The following is a 17,321-nucleotide window of genomic DNA, read 5'->3' as shown; positions in this document are numbered from 1 at the left end:
CACGAAACCTCACCCCGCCCCCGTCCCGTTCCCCAGCAGTTTTCCCAGAAAAGAGCCGCCCCCCCCCCGGCCCGCTTACCTCGCATGGTGTTGGCTCCCCGCTCCGCGCAGTCATGAAGCTGGGAGCCCGGGAACCGCACCACCAAAATCCCGTCTCAGCACCCGGGGAGGCAGCGGCGGCAGCAGCGGCCGCCGCGGCTCTGCTCCGCCGGGAACACCATACCTCCGAGGCGGCTCCGCGGGGCGCGGCTCCGCGGGCCGCCCGCCGCCGGGCGCGCCCCTCCTCGGCGGCCGCCCCGCGGAGCCCCTGCGGGGGACGCCCGGGCCGCGGAGCGGCGGCGAGTGGCTGGCGGCGAAGCCGGGGACGGGGGGAAGGAAAGGAGTTGCGTTAGGAGAAACGACGCGCGGAGGCAGGAGGGGCCGAGGGGGGGCTGCGTGGACGGCAGAGCATGTGCGCTTTCACATGACACCGGCGCTCCCCAGCAGCTCCCCGGCGCGGATCTCCACTGCGCAGCCAGAGGAACGCGCGGAGAAGGGAGTGAGACCCGCCGTGAAAGCGGCAAAGCGGCTTATAGCGGGGGGCGGGCGGCGCCGCCGGCCCGGCCCCGCCCGCTGTCAGCGCCGCCGCCAATCGCCGCCCGCCCATGCGGCACCGGGGACGCGGGCGGCACCGCGCTGCCGCCGGCGGCCGCGGCCCCGTCCCGGCCCCAGCCCCGGCCGCGCAGAGGGCGCGCACGTCCGCGGGGCCGCGCGCCGTCTGTTCCTGGTAAACTTTTCCTCCCCGTGCGAGCGGGTGGGCGCCGGGGCCGGGGCCGGGCGCAGTGGTGCGGGAGCGAGTGGTGTCTGCAGGGCTCCGGAGCTGGCGGAGGAAGGTAACGGGCGCGGAAAGTCCCCTCCCGTGCCTTCGTGGGTTGGTTTGGGTATTTTTTTTTCTCTGGGGGGGGGGGGTGGGGGAGGGAGGGCGAGGGGGTGTCGCTGGAGGGGGCGGTTAAAGCGCGCACCCCGCTGCGGTCGTCGTCGGGGAGCTGCACTCCCTTTCCCGAAAAGAATGGGGAAGTTGGAGGGTGAGTCGTTTTCTCGCTAAAGAGCGAATCCAGGCGTTGAAAGCGGTTTTGTTTTCCCTCGTTTTCCCCGTGTAAGACCTGCAGAAACGGTTCTGCAGAAACGGGTTTGTTCCGCGGGCAGCAGGATTTTTCCTGACTTGTAACTCCCCCGCTGAGTTAACTGATGTTTTGCCCATGGAAAAAACAAACAAACAAACAAAACAAAATCCCAAAACAAAAACCAAAAGACTGCGGGATCTTCTCGATTTTTTTTTCTTTTTTTTTTCTTCTCTGTGGTAAATCACGGAACACAAGCACAAGGCATCTCGGTGGGTCATCCTAGAAACAAGTCCCTGGTACCAAGGATCACAGTTCCTGACTCCGAGACTAAAACAAAAAAGGCAAACCCGGATTTAACTGAAGTATGTCCATGCAAAATTATTCGTATCGACCTCTTAAATCAAAATGGGATATGTTCAGAAGAGAGATACTTTGGAGTTAAATATGGACCTAACAAAGTAGGTTTATTCTTTTTTACATGAGTTACCAGATGAAGTTCTGTTAGGTTTGTCACGCTAGAGATTGTAGGTATGATCGCTTTTGCTCCGAAAAAGTTAAGAATCAGCATTGGAAGGAGGCAAAGCGAAGTTTCCACTCTTACTGCAAGCTGGCAAAGCTTTGCTCTTGGGGAGACAGGTCTGCAGGAAGCGGCTCTTGCAGTTACCCTCTTTCAAAATACCTGCTTGAGCTGAAACTGAGGAAGATAGGAAGAATCAGCCTGCCAATACTGAAAATGTTTACATTTACCTGTTAGTGGTGAATTTTAACTGCATTCACTGTAGGGAAGACAGAGTCAGTTAAAAAAGTTGAGCTGAATCCTTAAGATACTAGTTCGTTTTTATATTCTTGACTGTTGTATTTATACAATTTACATACTGCGTGCAAAGTTGTTAATACTCATTTAGGGAATTTTCTTAGCATCCCATTCAGAAACTCGTACCAAAAGCTTATTTTTTACTCCATTTACATTAGCATATCTTGCAATATCACTTAGATGATACTCATCTTTTGACTTCATGAACCAAGGAATTTACAGTGACATATTTTCTTTATAATGGAGATTTCAGCAGATGTGGTTGGCGGCAGACAGGTTTGTCTCTAGGACTCTCTTTTGTGGATTTTCCCATCAGCCATCTCGTCGACCTGTTCATCACGCTCAAAAGTTTCTGAGGTAGTTGCAGTGAAACAACTCTCACACATCACTTTGCAAAGCAAATTAGAAAGCATGGGGTCTTCGTCTCAGCTTCCTAATGGGTATAATTTACCTAATATCTGATTTGGAATTTGGGTGAAGGATCGGTTGGTGCTGGCTAGTGCTTGTGGCTTTAGAAAAGCAACTGGGAGAAAGAAAAAGCTAGGTGAATCTGAAGAGGAGGCAATGATTCTTTTTTCATACTGAATCTTGTTGTTCTTGTTGATGCCAATAGGATTTTTAGATTTAATTGTTGTAAAGCTGCATCTTAACACCAGTCAGATCTTTGATTGATAGGTAAATAACAAGCTGTTTACTTGCTAAGCATTGCACTCAGAATGCCTGACACTATTGCACTAAGTACTGGTGCACTTTTATGTGGAATTTATATGATACTTTTGACAATGGAGAAGAAACTGAAATGCCATTATTCTCTCTTAATTTGATTTTGATTTTGTCTACAAACTTTTTTTTTTTTTTAATTGGTCTACAAAACCCAAATAATTTGGGCCCTGTATTTCATTTACTGTTCTCTCTACCATATGGAGTGGTATTTTTTATTTATCCATTTCCAGAAGTCCTTGTAGACTTTTAGATTATTCGTCTGTCGTGGTCCAATTGCGTCTGTGTATAATGATGTCTGAGCTCACTTCTTCACTAGCTGGAGCAAGCTGTTAAATTTTAAATTTATTGTAATACGTAGGATGAGATATTGTCCGCTAAGCACTATAAATGGTGGCAATAAAACGCTACGTATAATAAACATATGTGGACTTCAGTGAGCACCAGGCAAGTTACAAGTATTTTATTCCAAAACATATGGCTGCTTGAAACCATTATATATTGAAGCAGGTAAACAACATACAGGAAAGCCACATGTTCTGAGGTCATACGGGAATTTATAGTATGTTTAAAAACTGAGCACACATCTTTAGTAGTTAAATAAACTGAGTGGTACAACTCAGTCCACCATTCTTGTTAGACGATAGTTATCATAGGTTTCAAAGAGCCTTTAATGGGATTTCTCATTTCAGATGAGTCCTTCAGAGGAAACGTTTAGAAAAAGCCAGGCAAAAAAAGGTAAAATATAGTAAATAAGTTATTTTACATCAAAATGTAAACAAATATTTTATAGGAAAAAATATCATTGCTAATGTATTTTGACTACAAACTACACAATGAGAAATTGCCTTTCAGAATGCTCACTTGCATTAGCACCTTTCTCAAGGCTCTTTGGATGACAAATCTTCTAAGACAATATTTAAGGCCACATAGTTTTATCATTTTAATCATTTGCAATATATTCATCAGAGCTGTAGCAAGTTATGCCTAATTTAGTAGCTTCATTAAAAATTACTGAATAGAAAGTAGTGAAAGCAAACTGTGTGTACAGGCCCCATTTCATTCCCCTGCATATCAGTGGCAAATTTTTGTTGGCATGAAAACAAGCCAGATGCATCCCATAGCCAAAATTTATTTCTTAGATTCAATAGGAGCAAGATTGATCACAGTTTTTTTTGTCTCATCTGTCTCCAGCAGATACGTTCTCATTGCCAGACATTCCTAACTTTGTGTAAGTCATGAGAAAGACTTTCGAAAATTTTTTGTTTTAGGACTTCTGCCCAGAGTTACTGACAGACTCGGGAAGCTGAACTTCTCCTGTAGATTCTTCACTTTAAATTAACTTTCTAAATTCTTTCCCATTTCTTTACACCTGCAGTGTGAAAGCATGCACATACACTGTTACTGTGTTTATCTCCTTTAAAGCCTTGTAACCATCACAAATTTTCAAACTGTTTCCACACGATATTATTTAACTCAAGAACAGTGTATTTGCTTCCAACCAGTAGAACTGTTTAAAAGCAGCCCTAGAAAATCCTGACACAATCAGAAACAATATTCAGTAATTGAAAATCCTTAATTATGCCAATTTAGTTTTAGAGGCTAAAAATGTAATGCATTATGCATGACAGGATAAGCAGAAACTTAAAAAAAAATCAAAATGAAAAACCATACTTGATTATTTCATCTGTTTTGTGAGATGAAAAGCAATCCCTAGCCGCAGAGAAGGAATCTCAACTCCTGTAAATACTTTATGACATTTTAAAAATGTTATTTTCTATAGCACTGCAATTCTAGTAAAAAATTGGCATTGTTGATATAAGATTATTTTCTTACAAATGGATTGGTTTTTGAAGTGTTACTGAAGCCTTACTTCATTCCATACATTCTTCCCTGCCCTAATGGCAGAAGTTGCATAGTGACTTACCGCTTCTTTAGGTACAGTGTCAATCACTGGATCATTGTATAAAATGTCTCACTTAAATATATCTTTGAACAAGAATGGACACTAGGTGAGAATTCCCCTCCCCCTTCCCCTGATGTTTATCTAAAATGATCAGCAACTAAAAGACTGGCTGTAAGGATATAATTGCTGCTCAGAGCTGTGTTAACCCTACACCACCACAAACCTTAAAATTACAGTTTGGGTCACAAAACTCAGACAGGGAAAGAACTAAGTTTGACGGTAGTTAGTACCCATGCCCAAATAAACCTGGTGGTTGCTCTGGAGAAACTGCAATATATTTGAACACTGATGAAGTGAGGAGGCAGCAGTGAAAGCCTGTCTTCCTGCAGAAAAAAAGCTGCCGAGAGGCAATGACCTTCCGACATTTGGGTCCATCTTCTCCCTCCGTGGCAGGGCCAGGCGTTCCTAAGCTGTTTAGAGGCAACCCAAGAGCAAGAATGAGCTTCAGTGAAGGAGACAGAAAGATAACAGTTAGAAGGAATACATGGGCAAAATAAAATGCTTTAGGAACGAAGCAGGAGGCAGAAGACCTACCTACAGATCAGTGCTTCAGATCCTCCGACTAGCAGTCTCCGAGGCACCAGGCACTAGTGGTCGGGAACAAGATGATTCTTCGAATGTGTATCACTCTTGTGCAGTAGTTTAAAAAGTGAGGATCTATTACAACCATAGATTTTCCACTTTAAATGGATGCTGACCTTCCAGCTAAACATTCTTCTTGCCTCATGGAAGCAGTCTGATTTTTAAAATTTTTAATGTTGTTTCACTGGAAAAAAGCAAAACTCAGAATACAGGTAATTTATTTATCAGGAAATGAATTAATTTACTGGTGAAATCCCGGTTTTCCTATTCATATTTATGCACTACAGTTTTACATTTTAAAATCAAAGAAGGTCAAGAAGTTTATTTTAAAATATTAATTGATTTTTTCTTTGTATGCAAAATGGATAACTGTTAGTTCTGAGCTAATGTCTATTTAGAAAGTCACATTTTTTAGTTCAGTTCATGTTGATGAACTAGCTGTTTACCTAATTTTTTAAAATCAATCCTTCATTATGAGAAGAATTGAAAAGCACATACCTGTTAGCAATTCTTCTCTGAAAAGTAAAGTGAAGAGAAACAGTAACATTTTGTATTCATGTTGACAGAAGTAATGACTGAAACTAGAATCTCAGGTACAAAGAATGACAGGAATATGAAACAGAAAAATTTTGAAAAATTTAGAGGGTCGAACCAGATGATCTTTAAGGTCCCTTCCAACCCTTACCATTCGATGATTCTATGAAGAAACACACTGACAGAATCTACAACCTTCTCTTGAGCATTCAGTAATTTATTATTATGTTACAATAAATTAGTACCTGCAAAACAACGATGGGCTTGAGATAAAATGTTTGTTTGAACTTAGCATTTTTAAATGACTGTATGAGTCATTATGAACTGAAAAAAGACACATTTCTGCCAAATTTTCGCTGAGCCAGGAAATGTTTAGGTTTCAATATTTTGCCTTTCTTGTAGCTTTTGAGGTATTCATATCTGGGGTTCTGTTCTAGACTAATCTCCCATGGACATTGAGTCTATGCTCTGCAGCTTTAGCTGTAGCTCATAGCAACAGCTACAGTTATGGATGCTTAAGGGCTTCTATTCTAAAGCAGCTTTTCAGTTTCTTCTAACTTTTTTACATTTGTTCCCTCTTTCTTTCCTTCTTTCAGGACCAAAGGTATCTATAGAATGACCTGTTACAGAAAGTCTTTTCCTTCATGGACTATGCACCTACTACATGACAATATTCCAGAGCTGGATACAAAGTTATTATTTTTTATTTTTTTTCCTACATTTGCGCAGTATTACTAAAAAAATCAGTAAAAACTCCCTAGTGAACAGGTGCAACCTATTCAAACTGCATATACTGCAGATACTCTGAGAAGCGCATACAGTCAGTGACCTCCTGTTTTTATGGTGAAAACTAAAATTGCTCTCAGCATAGTTACCTTTAAAATTGATATCTGAAACTACACTTATTTTCAGATGGTTGGAAAAAAATATGCTTAAACACTGTCCAAACACTAAGGCCAGAGATGTTCAAAGTGCCCATTGCTGCCCTAGTTTTTGAAGCAGACGAGAATAGAATCAGGCTTTTGAAAATACATATACTAAAAAGCAGATTTTTTTTTAATGTTAAAGTAGATATTTAAAAAGAATAAAAGAGCCTACAGATTGCTTACCCCTATTTTTGGCATGATCCATTTACAGGCCAACGCAAAGCAAACAAGATAGTTACGTCAGATAACAAAAACAGTCTCCAAAAGCAGAAGTGACTATCCATGCTCACCTCTCTTTAAAAAAAGCGCTTTCTCAGATAAAGCTATTAGCACTACTTTAATTCATGCAGTTAATTTTTCTTTCCAGTTCATAGGCCAATCCCGAGAGGGAAGGAATGTCCTCAGCTCAACCTCTTATATGAGGCAGGCAGATTTAGCAAGTCTTGATCTGAGAAAGTACTAATGCAAATGCTTAAGATTAAACGTGGTTATGTGCTTTTCTGAATTAGAATCTATGTCAGGATGCTTATTTAGCTACAATTCTGATATTAAGAAAATCTTCCTGTATTGGCTGACCTAATACTGAAAGTGGAATTATTTTGAATGTTCCTTTTGTTTTAGACATTTTGGTTAAATTACATAGGATATATAAATATTTGTGTGAGAGACATAAATTAGCTAATAAACATTGCCTGCTCTAATTCCAAAATTATATTTGTTATACTCATTGTGGTAAGATATGACTATGACTGAGTCCAGGAGACACCTACTAGATACAGTGATACAAAAACCCTGAACGACTCATATTTGTGGATAGATGTGCAAAGAAATGTTCTCATAAGGTATATTTTAAACTGATAAATGCTGGTGTAAAATTGAGTTTGTGGCATATATACCATGCTGTGCTAATGTTGCTCTATGTCACTCCAGCATAAAAGCAGGCAATGCTGAAGTATTTCAAATATTAAATATCTCAGTACCTCCAGCGTAGCTGGCTCATGGGTGGAAAAACGCACAGCTTGAACACAAATAAGCAGGGCCAAGGATGTAGTATTCCTTTAAATCTCAGGTTTCCAGGATGGCCAGTTGCATCTGACTGCCAGTGTTCTCTGGTCGTATCTGCGGCTTAAATCCCGAGGACAGGAAAATGTAAAAGCCCACTAGGACACAGTGTAGCATAAAGATGCCAGAGCTAGCTTTAAACGAAGTATTTTGGGTACTGGCAACAGTCAAGCTGTGATAGCAGAGAGCTAACTCTGCGCAAGAAGTTTATTCTGCTGCATGGGCAAGTTTAGCAGCCTGTCCTGCACTCCATGCTATTATTGTGAGATGGCTGCAACACAGTATTTTGCATAATACCTCTCAGGCAAGACGTATCTAACAGAGCGGAGGCACGTGGCAGAAAGCAGTTAGCTGGGCTAGAGCTACACTGCATTGTAATATGCACGAAGTATGCTAGGGACTTTTGCCTATTCATGATACCACTTCACCCTTACTCAGAACCAGTCTTGAGATGCATCCTCTTTTTCTCCAGAAAGAAAACATTCCCATGACATGAAAGAAATGAGTTATTTCTAATGGAAGGCTGCTTCATGATTAATAATGGCATATGGGTTCAAATGAAAAATAAGTTACCAAACACCTAAAATTATTGCAAGACTCTGAAATGAAGAACTTCAAGACTGCTGCTGCTAATAGGACACAGCAAAAAAACGCAGGTGTCTCTCTTTGCTTTTAATGCCAGTCACAAAGAACAAGATCCTGGTCCCCCAGGCCCATGGTGAGTTGTCACTGCATCGCAGGGAGATAGCTCATGTGTCAAAACACATTAACTTTCTTGGCAGGTGGGCAAGGGATGGCTGTCCTAAGAGGTATTAAATCCAGAGATTTAGGAGTATGAAAACACAATAGTAATTTCAATTAACAGACAAAAGATAGAAACGGAAACGTGGAAAACGTTCAGAAAGAACAGCAGGGGGACAGACTGACAGGACTCAATTTTCAATACAGTAAAACTAAGAATTAAAAGATAGGCTAAAAACCCTGTATCCACAAATTAGTGATTATAACCCAAGATTAGAGATCTATATGGAAACAGAAAAGTACAAATATAACCGTTGCATTACCACAACAAAAGAGAGTTAATATAATGTTAGTACTCCTGTTATCTTTCCAGAACTTTGCTGATTTGTAAACATTGCTGGTTTAGCCACACAAAATGAGAGAATTACCTTAAGTGGGACAGAGTATCATATTAATCTATATCAGGCATAATACTTAAGCTTTTGTGTTAAAATTACTAATTTACAAGAAGAACAGGATGGACAGTAAGTGGGAAGGTAAGTACTGATAGACACGGGAACACAAAAGAAAAAATAAATAAAACTAAGATAGAGCCTTACAAGCACTATATAATCCCTTGAAGCCCTACTTGGTACTGTATTACATCATGCTTTGTATAACTTGTTTTTTTGTAACTCTGCCCAGCACAGCACAGCTACCGTGATGAGGCCAGAGAGAATATGGAGGGGGTGGAAGGCTGCATAATGATTCTTATAAACCTTTTGCATTTTAGAAGAACTTGCAACTATTATACAGGTACCTTCTACCCTGAGCAGTGATGGTACTCTGACCAGACTCAAAAAGCCTGAAATCCATAGAAGTGTGATTTTTTTTGAAGTCTGAGAAGTGTTAAGTTTTGGCAAAGATCTTAAAACTTTATCAGCTGTTGAAAAAGTCTGTAAGTTGTTGAGATTTTTATTTATTTGCATATAAAGAGTACAGTGCTTGCCATTGTTGGAGAATAAATATTGCCTTAGACTGTTATATGATACAGTATGATAATTTCTATACTCCTAAGGCTTGCTAGAAGGTGCAAGTGCTATGCTTGTGTAACTTTGTATGTGTCAAAATAATTTTAAAAAGCTTTCTCTTTAGGTGAAAAAAGAAAGTATTATGTTAGAAAATTTTGATAGGATATTATGAAGATGGATTAGGTAATTATTATGTGTTGTAGACATTTTGGACTGCCATACTTGGTGTTTATTTTTGACTGGGAAAATAATAAAAAAAAAAGAGTCAATTATTGAGAAATAAAAGAAAATAATGTCAAACATTGCCAGACCACTTACAAATAGTGAAAAAAATCAAATAATTTTAAGGAGTCAAAGGGATAATGAAAACATTATTCAAATGACTTTTGTGTCAACTTGTTCCTTGTGAGCTGTAGAAGCCATAATAAGTTTACTTGCCTTTTTTTTTTCATTCCAAAAATAAAAAAAAAAAAGACCAAAATTTGTAACTTTTTTCCATGCTTTCTTTGTCTTATGTCAACTCTGCCATTGAAGTAGACATGTCATTTGAACAGGAAGGCACTTTTTGCTTTGTCAAATGTGCAGGGATTGAACCAACACCAACCAACCAAATCACTCCTTTGTGCACATCTCCCTGGCCAGTCACATTGCATGTGACACGTTTGGGACAGCTTCTATGCTGAATCAAACCTTTCATTCCCAAATATATTTGTGCAGGAGGAAGCTGAAGGCCAGGTTTCCATTTCAATCTTAAACTGTTTCATTTCAGAGCAAGATCTGAAGTCAACTTTGATAAATCTTGTTTTATCTGTGGACATTGCACTCTTGCTCCATGAAGTCTCTTCTCGTTCTGCTAGGTCCTTCTGCACATTTTACAACTGTTGATCATACCTTTGTCTTGCCTGCAAAACTGCATTTCCATAAGTTGATGCCTAACTTATAAATTCACACTGCACAAGAATCAATTTTGTTTACTTCCAGCTCTATGCAGATTTTTAGTAAACCAGCAGAGGAGGAGTAAGGTGCTGGCAGCAAATACGCGATGCTCAGCTCTACCTATCCTACACTGCATTATGTCCACCAGCCTGGTTAGGAAGGACTGAGCTGGTCAAAACTAGTCCTAACTGGAGATACCAAAAGAAAATGATTACTTGCAGGCAGTCCCACCACAGTGTTCTTGAAGTGAGCATTGGTTTGTGTGCAGCGTATGGGTACTCCTGGGTTCTTGCTGATGCTGAACTTGGACCAGGAACTATCATTTAAGAAAGCTTTTGATCATGTCCTTTTTTCTAGGAAACTCCATCCAATTTTACCAAAAGAATGACTTCATGTGACTGGACTACAACCCTGAAACAGAGCTGGGTGTGAAGCTGTTGGTGATCAGGGAACTCCAACTACCACAGAAAGCTGTGACATTTCATTAGCTGCACTGCTACGACAAACATAGGAGATCTTCGCCTGGATTTCTATAGAATTTTTAATCAGGTTCAAGGACTCTTGTCTTCGTAGTTCAGTCCCAGATACCTAGGACACTGCATAAAGCTCTGGAATGACATACGTGTTCTTCTGGCACAACAGGACTTCCTATCATAAGGGTAGACGTAGGAGATGAAGATTTCTTAGAGACTGGTCTGATACTTGCAATGCATTTCTATAGCAATGAAGACCATAAAAAAATGTTTTTGAATGAAATCTGCATTTTCTTATTTCTGCATTTTCATTTTTTCTGTACCTGTAGCTATATTACATTAACATCATTTCCCCCTCCTCCCCGATCCCCGCCCCTCCAATTCTGCACAGTCAGAATATGTTGTTTTGGTTAAATATTTCCATCAGACACCTCATTCTATGTGATCTGAAAAATATGGTTTTCTAATTACATAGTAAATACTCTGATGTTTTGTATTCAAGGAGGTGCAGTTTTCTGTATACATGCTGTAGAAACACCGTTTTTAGTTAGTTTGCAGTGTCTGCAGAGTCAGATTGTGATGTCACAGAAATATCTGCAAATAGCAGTGGTTGTTTGATAAGATGGGATGAAAGGAATACTACAAGTGTGATATGCTTAATCTACATAGGCAGTAGCAAAGCAGTCATTTAAGTGAAGTGTGTAGTAAACCTGTGCTGGTACTTAGCAGAGAAGAAACATGAATTATCAATATGAGAGAAAAGTACAATTTTTCTTACCTTAGTGAGGTCTGAGGGTGTATGCGATTGTCATCTCAGATTTTCTTCTGGTGACACTTTAAATTGAGGTCTGAGACAAATAGATACATGTTGGTGAAACTGAGAAATCAGCATTAAAATGTAGTGGCTTAGGAAGAAAAGGTATACAAGACCTAAGCTAGCTGCTGAAAGAAAATGCAGTGTCTAGGAGAAAGATTGTTGTGTAAAATCCAGAAATAAGACCTATTTACCTTTGTACTTGCAACTTGTGAAATTGTTGCTTGGGTAATTCTTCTATAATTCTTCTGCGCCGCCCATGCTTTATAGTACCTTGCAAGCTGATCAAAGAAGTGATGGTGAACAGAAAAAGTGAGGGGTTGGTGCACTTGATAAGGCTTCTTTTACGTGTCAAAGCTAATTTAAGCAAGGCCTGTACTGGTTATGTAGATCCTAAATTAAAAAAAAAAAAAAGAGAATGAATACTGAAGACAAAAACTGGTTTAACATACCAAGTGATTTTGGATTTGCTATTTTTAGTTTTAAAATAATAATAAAAAAAGAATTAGAAAAGCTGATCCTAAAGATCAAGTTTTGAATAGAAAATAGATTCTAAACACACATGATATTGCCTTAAACATTAAGAAAAATACTAATCAAACAACAACACTAAAGAAAAAGATTTTACTGGATCAGCCCCATTTGACCATAGACAGCTAGGGAAAAAAAAAAAATGCAAGAAATCAAAATGGTTTTTGTTTTGGAAACAAATGAATGGAAGCAGTATTCAGTAGATGTGATGAAAAAACCTGCAGAAAAACATAATTATAAAGTATAAGGCAAGAAAGGATTGTTACACTTACAATGAAATCCATACGGTTTCCACAGGGACTTGTTTGAATTAAGGCATATTTTTTCGACAAAATACGCAACACTAATTTGAAATTTGCCAGCAGTGAATAATTTACTATGTCCTTTTCTAGAGGTGTCCTAACAGCTTTTACTCATCATGTTGAAAATCTAAGCTACTGTCTTCAAACTAAACCCACACCGTGTCAACTTACTGGGGCTTTGTCTTTACAACTTACCCCTTTCAGTGGTGTCTTGCTTTCTTAGTGTGACTTGCTGAATATGCTGCTCTGCAGCACAGGATATAGACCACACAGCAGGGAAATCAGTCCTGATGGTCCTAACTTGGAGGGAGTAGTTTTGTCCGTGAGTCTGTGGAGCAAAGGAGGTGCAACAGCTCCAGCACTTGCTCAGTTGGCACATACCGGCTGCAGCAGCTTTTCAATTCATAGACTAGTCTTAGCAACTACAGCCCCAGCCAAGCACACGGAGCCAAGTTCTGTTCTTGGTTACACTGATGTAATTCTGAATAGACTCTGCCCTGTTTTATTCATTCATAGCTCATACTAGTGTTAATGTATTTGGATATGAAAATAATGCTTATTCAGGCAACCTCCCACTCATGTGATATTACTGTTCCCACTGAAATTAATGCAAGGTTTGACTGAAGACTTCAGAATTGTGTAAATATTCAGTTAGTGTACAATTCGGTGCCAAATTCAAACTTGTTTGCCACTGAGGTAAAGGCAGCTCTGGTGAATTTATTGGAACTGCATCTCTTTCAAAGTGCCTCATAGTTTCATTTTAACCAGAAGAAACTACATGCTTGAAAGAGGAATTTGTAATAAGTGTTTCAGCCAGGCTGTGTAGAAAGTGTTGGTCCGTATTTCCTTTCACCCTAGCATATATTTGGGAGAATCAGATTTTACTCTCATATATATTTGATGCAAGACAGCTAAGAAACATGCTAGCTTTTTTCCTGTTTCTGCTTTCCACATCTGAAAATAAAAAGTGTTAACAGTGCTTCTGTACTCTCAGTAAATAAATATTTCACCTTAACTGTATTCTGAAGTTTATATATGTGCTTATAAAGTGCAAATTCAGTATTTAAGCAACAATTAAAAAAAAATCTTTATTAAAAAGTCATAGTTTTTGACTTAATGGCCTAGGGTGAAGCCAAGGGCAGATAACACTAGCAAACTGTCTGTTAACTTCATTAATGACTGAATTCCTCAGGATTATTGTGATTATAAAGTAAATTCAGTGGTTTAGAACAGAAATTATACAATTTTGGTGGCTCCACCTCCCCTTAAATTAGCTATGACATGATTTGAGGCACATTTAAGAGAACAGCTATTTTTAATTTAGCCTTTCTATCCGTATCTTTATCCACACTACCTTGGAAATATGTATTTTTAGTAAAAATCCAAACCTGCTAAGTTAGCAGTGTATAATTCAGCTAAAAATCTAAATGTTTAAATCAGGCAGAGAGGGCACAAAGAAAGGAAATTAATATACTCCAGCTTCACGTGTGGATAAAACCGACGCCAATTAAAATTCATCTTAAACCTACCCGGGTGTTTCCTGTCTGCATCTGTTAGGAACTTTTCTCTCCATGCATGTCTTTCACCACTGTTACAAAAGAGAAATGCAGTCAAATGGAAACTAGTGTGAACTTCGTGTAAATAGTTCATACTGCTTCTGTATTGCTGTTTTTTACTGAAGCGATGCAAAAGATCGTAGTACTAGCACAATGCTTGAAAAACAGGAGTAGATTTTGAATAAAGAGCTCTGCATTCTGCTGGCAGCCGAGGAGTTCAAACAGAAAACATGCCAGCAGTATAGGCCAATGCATTATCACCCTCTCCCTCTTGCTGCATAACTGTGCTTCATAATATGCCATAACATTGGCAAGCACAGCTCAGAGCTTTTTAAGAACACAAGAAAGCTCATGAATAATGGTTGAATCAGGAAAGTGATAATTAAAAGAGACAACTGAATGCCAGTGGAGTCCCCAGTGGAAAATACTCTTCAGTGAAGATCATCTCCACCTTTCATTTCCCTGTTTTTAGCAGTACATTGCTAAAGATATTTTTCAAACCAGCATTTTAAAGAAAATATTAAAGTTCCCCCCAAAATGTGCAGTATTTTCATATGTAACCCCTGTTTTAAAATGTAAGGTATTTATTGTGCTTCAAAGAGAGAGAAAAAAAAGCTTTCATTTTTGACTCAGTGAGAGAAAAAATTTTGCTGCTTTACAGAACTAGTTGAGACCATAAAATTTATATTAAAATATGCAGCAACCACTAATGGCTGAATTGTAAGCATCCTGGCTTAAATGTTTGCTTCATGTTTCTTCTTCTGTATAGGAAGTATAGTTATTTTAATTCCACCTCCAATTCTACCTACTTTGTGGCCTCAGAGCAAACGTGATTAGCAGGAGTGTCTGCTCGTCAGCCGCCAGTCTCAAGGAAGACAGCCATAAGCTTTTTACAATAAGCGTCTCTACTGACCTCCCTCCTGTCACAGCACGATGTTCCTCCTAAACTTGTGATGCAAGGAGAGGTTGCTGTGTTCTTTGCCGATTGTTCAAACTGCAATGGGACTTAGAGCCAGAGGCTGCAAGCTGCGGATCCAACTCCTTTTTGTTGTTGTTTGTACTTGCCAGGTAAATGCTTCTCCCACAGTACAGGACTTAACCCCTCAAAAAGAAAATGAGAAATGAGTCTCATTATGGAACAAAAAACCTGCTTCCTATTAAAGCACTAAAACTTAAAGTGGCTCCAGTGGTTTGAGATTCATCTGGACATTATAGTGAAATGAGACTGACTGTAACACAACAGTTTTTGTGACTTACAGTGTATGTAACCATTCATTCATTCATTCATTTCTATTTGAAATAAAATCTTGTTTCTTTTTCATCACCTGACTCCTCATTCTTAAAAAAAAAAAAGCCAAAACTGACTCACGATGGATCTCAATGTTATTTTTCAAACTCAGAACACTTTCTTTTAATTGGTGGTTCTTATATATCTAGCTTCACAGCTTTGTATTCAAGTTTGACAGGATATATTTAGCGTCTGAAATGTGTGAATTAAAAGATCTGGGAAGAACTGATTTAGGGTAAGTTGTTTATGTAAAACATCATACAGACTATTAGCATTGAACATACATTTATGTGATTTCCAGAAAAAGTGTCTTCATCATGACGGAAAATGCAAAGGAAGGTGTAGGAATCCTTGTACTGAAAAGCACAAAAGGTCAAAAGCTTTATCGCACCTACATCACAAGGTTGCAGAAACAGATTTTTCTCATTTTTAGAGGGAGGTTGTAAAAGCCTATCAATCACTGTAGTATTCATAGAGCCTTAATCCACTGTAACCAATGTTCTGTGTTGGGTATGTATAAAGGCATAAACCGCTCTTAATGCACACAAGGAGAATAAATAACATGAAATTTCATATTATTTTCCAATAAAGTATTTTCACACCTATAGTTGCTCCCTCTCTTGCTTCTATAGGTGGCTCAGATAACTTGGGCAATGCAGATTTAACATCTAGTGGGTGCACACAGATATCCTCTTAGTAGTTCCAGTTCCATTTTATGGTGTGTGATTACAGTGTTTTTCTACCAGAGGAAGTGAACATGACTGTATAACCTTGTAGGCTAGGACACCCTTCTGAAAGTTGAATAACTCTGAATCAGCGCTGTTCTCAGGCAGACAGCATGATGTGGAGTATTGATTTAAATGGTTGTTTTCCAGCCAGATTGGTTCCCTGATCCAGTTCACTGTACGGGCCCACAAGCAAGGCAGTGGAACAGCAATGGAAGCTTCTTGCTTAGGCTGGCGTAACTACAAAAGCATAGGCTCAAAGTTAGTTCCTTAATACCAGCGTGATTTTTCCCCCCTAATTAGAAATTAAACAATTTATTGCAAAATTAACTAGATTTTTGTTGTTGTTTTAATGATTTTTCAGTTTTTTTTGGGGGGAAGGGTGGGAATTGTTGTGAAACAAAGAATCTAAATTGATTTTTTACGCAAATTTTAGCTGTTAAACCAAAGAAACTGCAAAAAATAAAGTCTTCTCTGTGAGGACACAGACAAATCCCATTTCATATTTTTGCAGCTAGTGCCTATGACAGAGGCATTACAGAAAAACACAAAGAGATGAGGTTATGTAGAGTGATGTTGCCAGTTACATGTTAGAGCTGATTCAGATCATTTCTGTGTGACTTCAGAAGAGTAACAAATCAGCACAGAAAGATCCTTATAGCTCCCTATATGCTATCTGTGTATAAAAAATTGGAAAAATGTCTTGAAATGCTACATGAAAGAGAACTTTAAAATTTCAGTCTCATTAATAAAGTTCTAGATGTCAATTACTAAATACAATCCTTTGCTTTCAGAAAAAATAAAGTGCCTTTCATGGCACAGGTTGCAAGGATTGATTTCAGCCCTGGTGTTTGTAACCTTGAGGGAGAATTTGTTCGGTGAATGAGACTATCGTTATCCTCTCAAAAAGGTTAGATTATTGCCCACAGTTGGTCACAGATTTAGATAATGTTTGCTTTAGTCTGAATGTCAATGAGGAGGTGAAAAAATGATGTGGAAAAAAGCAAACACAAAAAGTGGGTAAGCACAGACACAAGGCTTCATCTTAATTAGCGTTATTAGCATATGTTTTGTTTAATGGTCTACGTGAAATAGAAAAAGGAGTGCTTCTTACTGTATACCCCCACATGAAAATGAAAGCTGCAATGTGAAAATTTCACATTTAAATTTTTCTATGAAGAAATTTGCTTGAACATAACTCTCCAAATATGATTTTTAATGAAAAAGTTGTAACCATT

General features: G+C 39.1%; 1 protein-coding gene and 1 long non-coding RNA gene across 3 annotated transcripts in view; one reads left to right on the top strand and one right to left on the bottom strand.

The window, feature by feature from the left end:
* RORB (RAR related orphan receptor B) overlaps positions 1-251 on the bottom strand; it is a 146,323-nt gene extending 146,072 nt beyond the window's left edge. Inside the window, exon 1 of the mRNA XM_075410603.1 lies at positions 80-251. Within this exon, the coding sequence (XP_075266718.1) occupies positions 80-86 (7 nt within the window). The 5' untranslated portion in view covers positions 87-251. The remainder of the gene's footprint in view (positions 1-79) is intronic.
* A 448-nt stretch (positions 252-699) lies between these two features.
* On the top strand, positions 700-15,391 carry LOC142358799 (uncharacterized). 2 transcript variants are annotated; one of them, XR_012761856.1, is made up of 4 exons: positions 700-872; positions 3,330-3,375; positions 9,133-9,243; positions 10,752-15,391. It is a non-coding gene; the product is annotated as an uncharacterized LOC142358799 (long non-coding RNA). The 2 variants fall into 2 exon arrangements; XR_012761857.1 differs by lacking the exon at positions 3,330-3,375.
* The last annotated feature ends 1,930 nt before the right edge of the window (positions 15,392-17,321 follow it).

The sequence above is a fragment of the Opisthocomus hoazin genome, chromosome Z, assembly GCF_030867145.1.
Source record: "Opisthocomus hoazin isolate bOpiHoa1 chromosome Z, bOpiHoa1.hap1, whole genome shotgun sequence".
Classification (NCBI taxonomy): domain Eukaryota; kingdom Metazoa; phylum Chordata; class Aves; order Opisthocomiformes; family Opisthocomidae; genus Opisthocomus; species Opisthocomus hoazin.
Note: the sequence above shows the minus strand (reverse complement) of the source record. Positions and strands in the feature narration are given on the sequence as shown.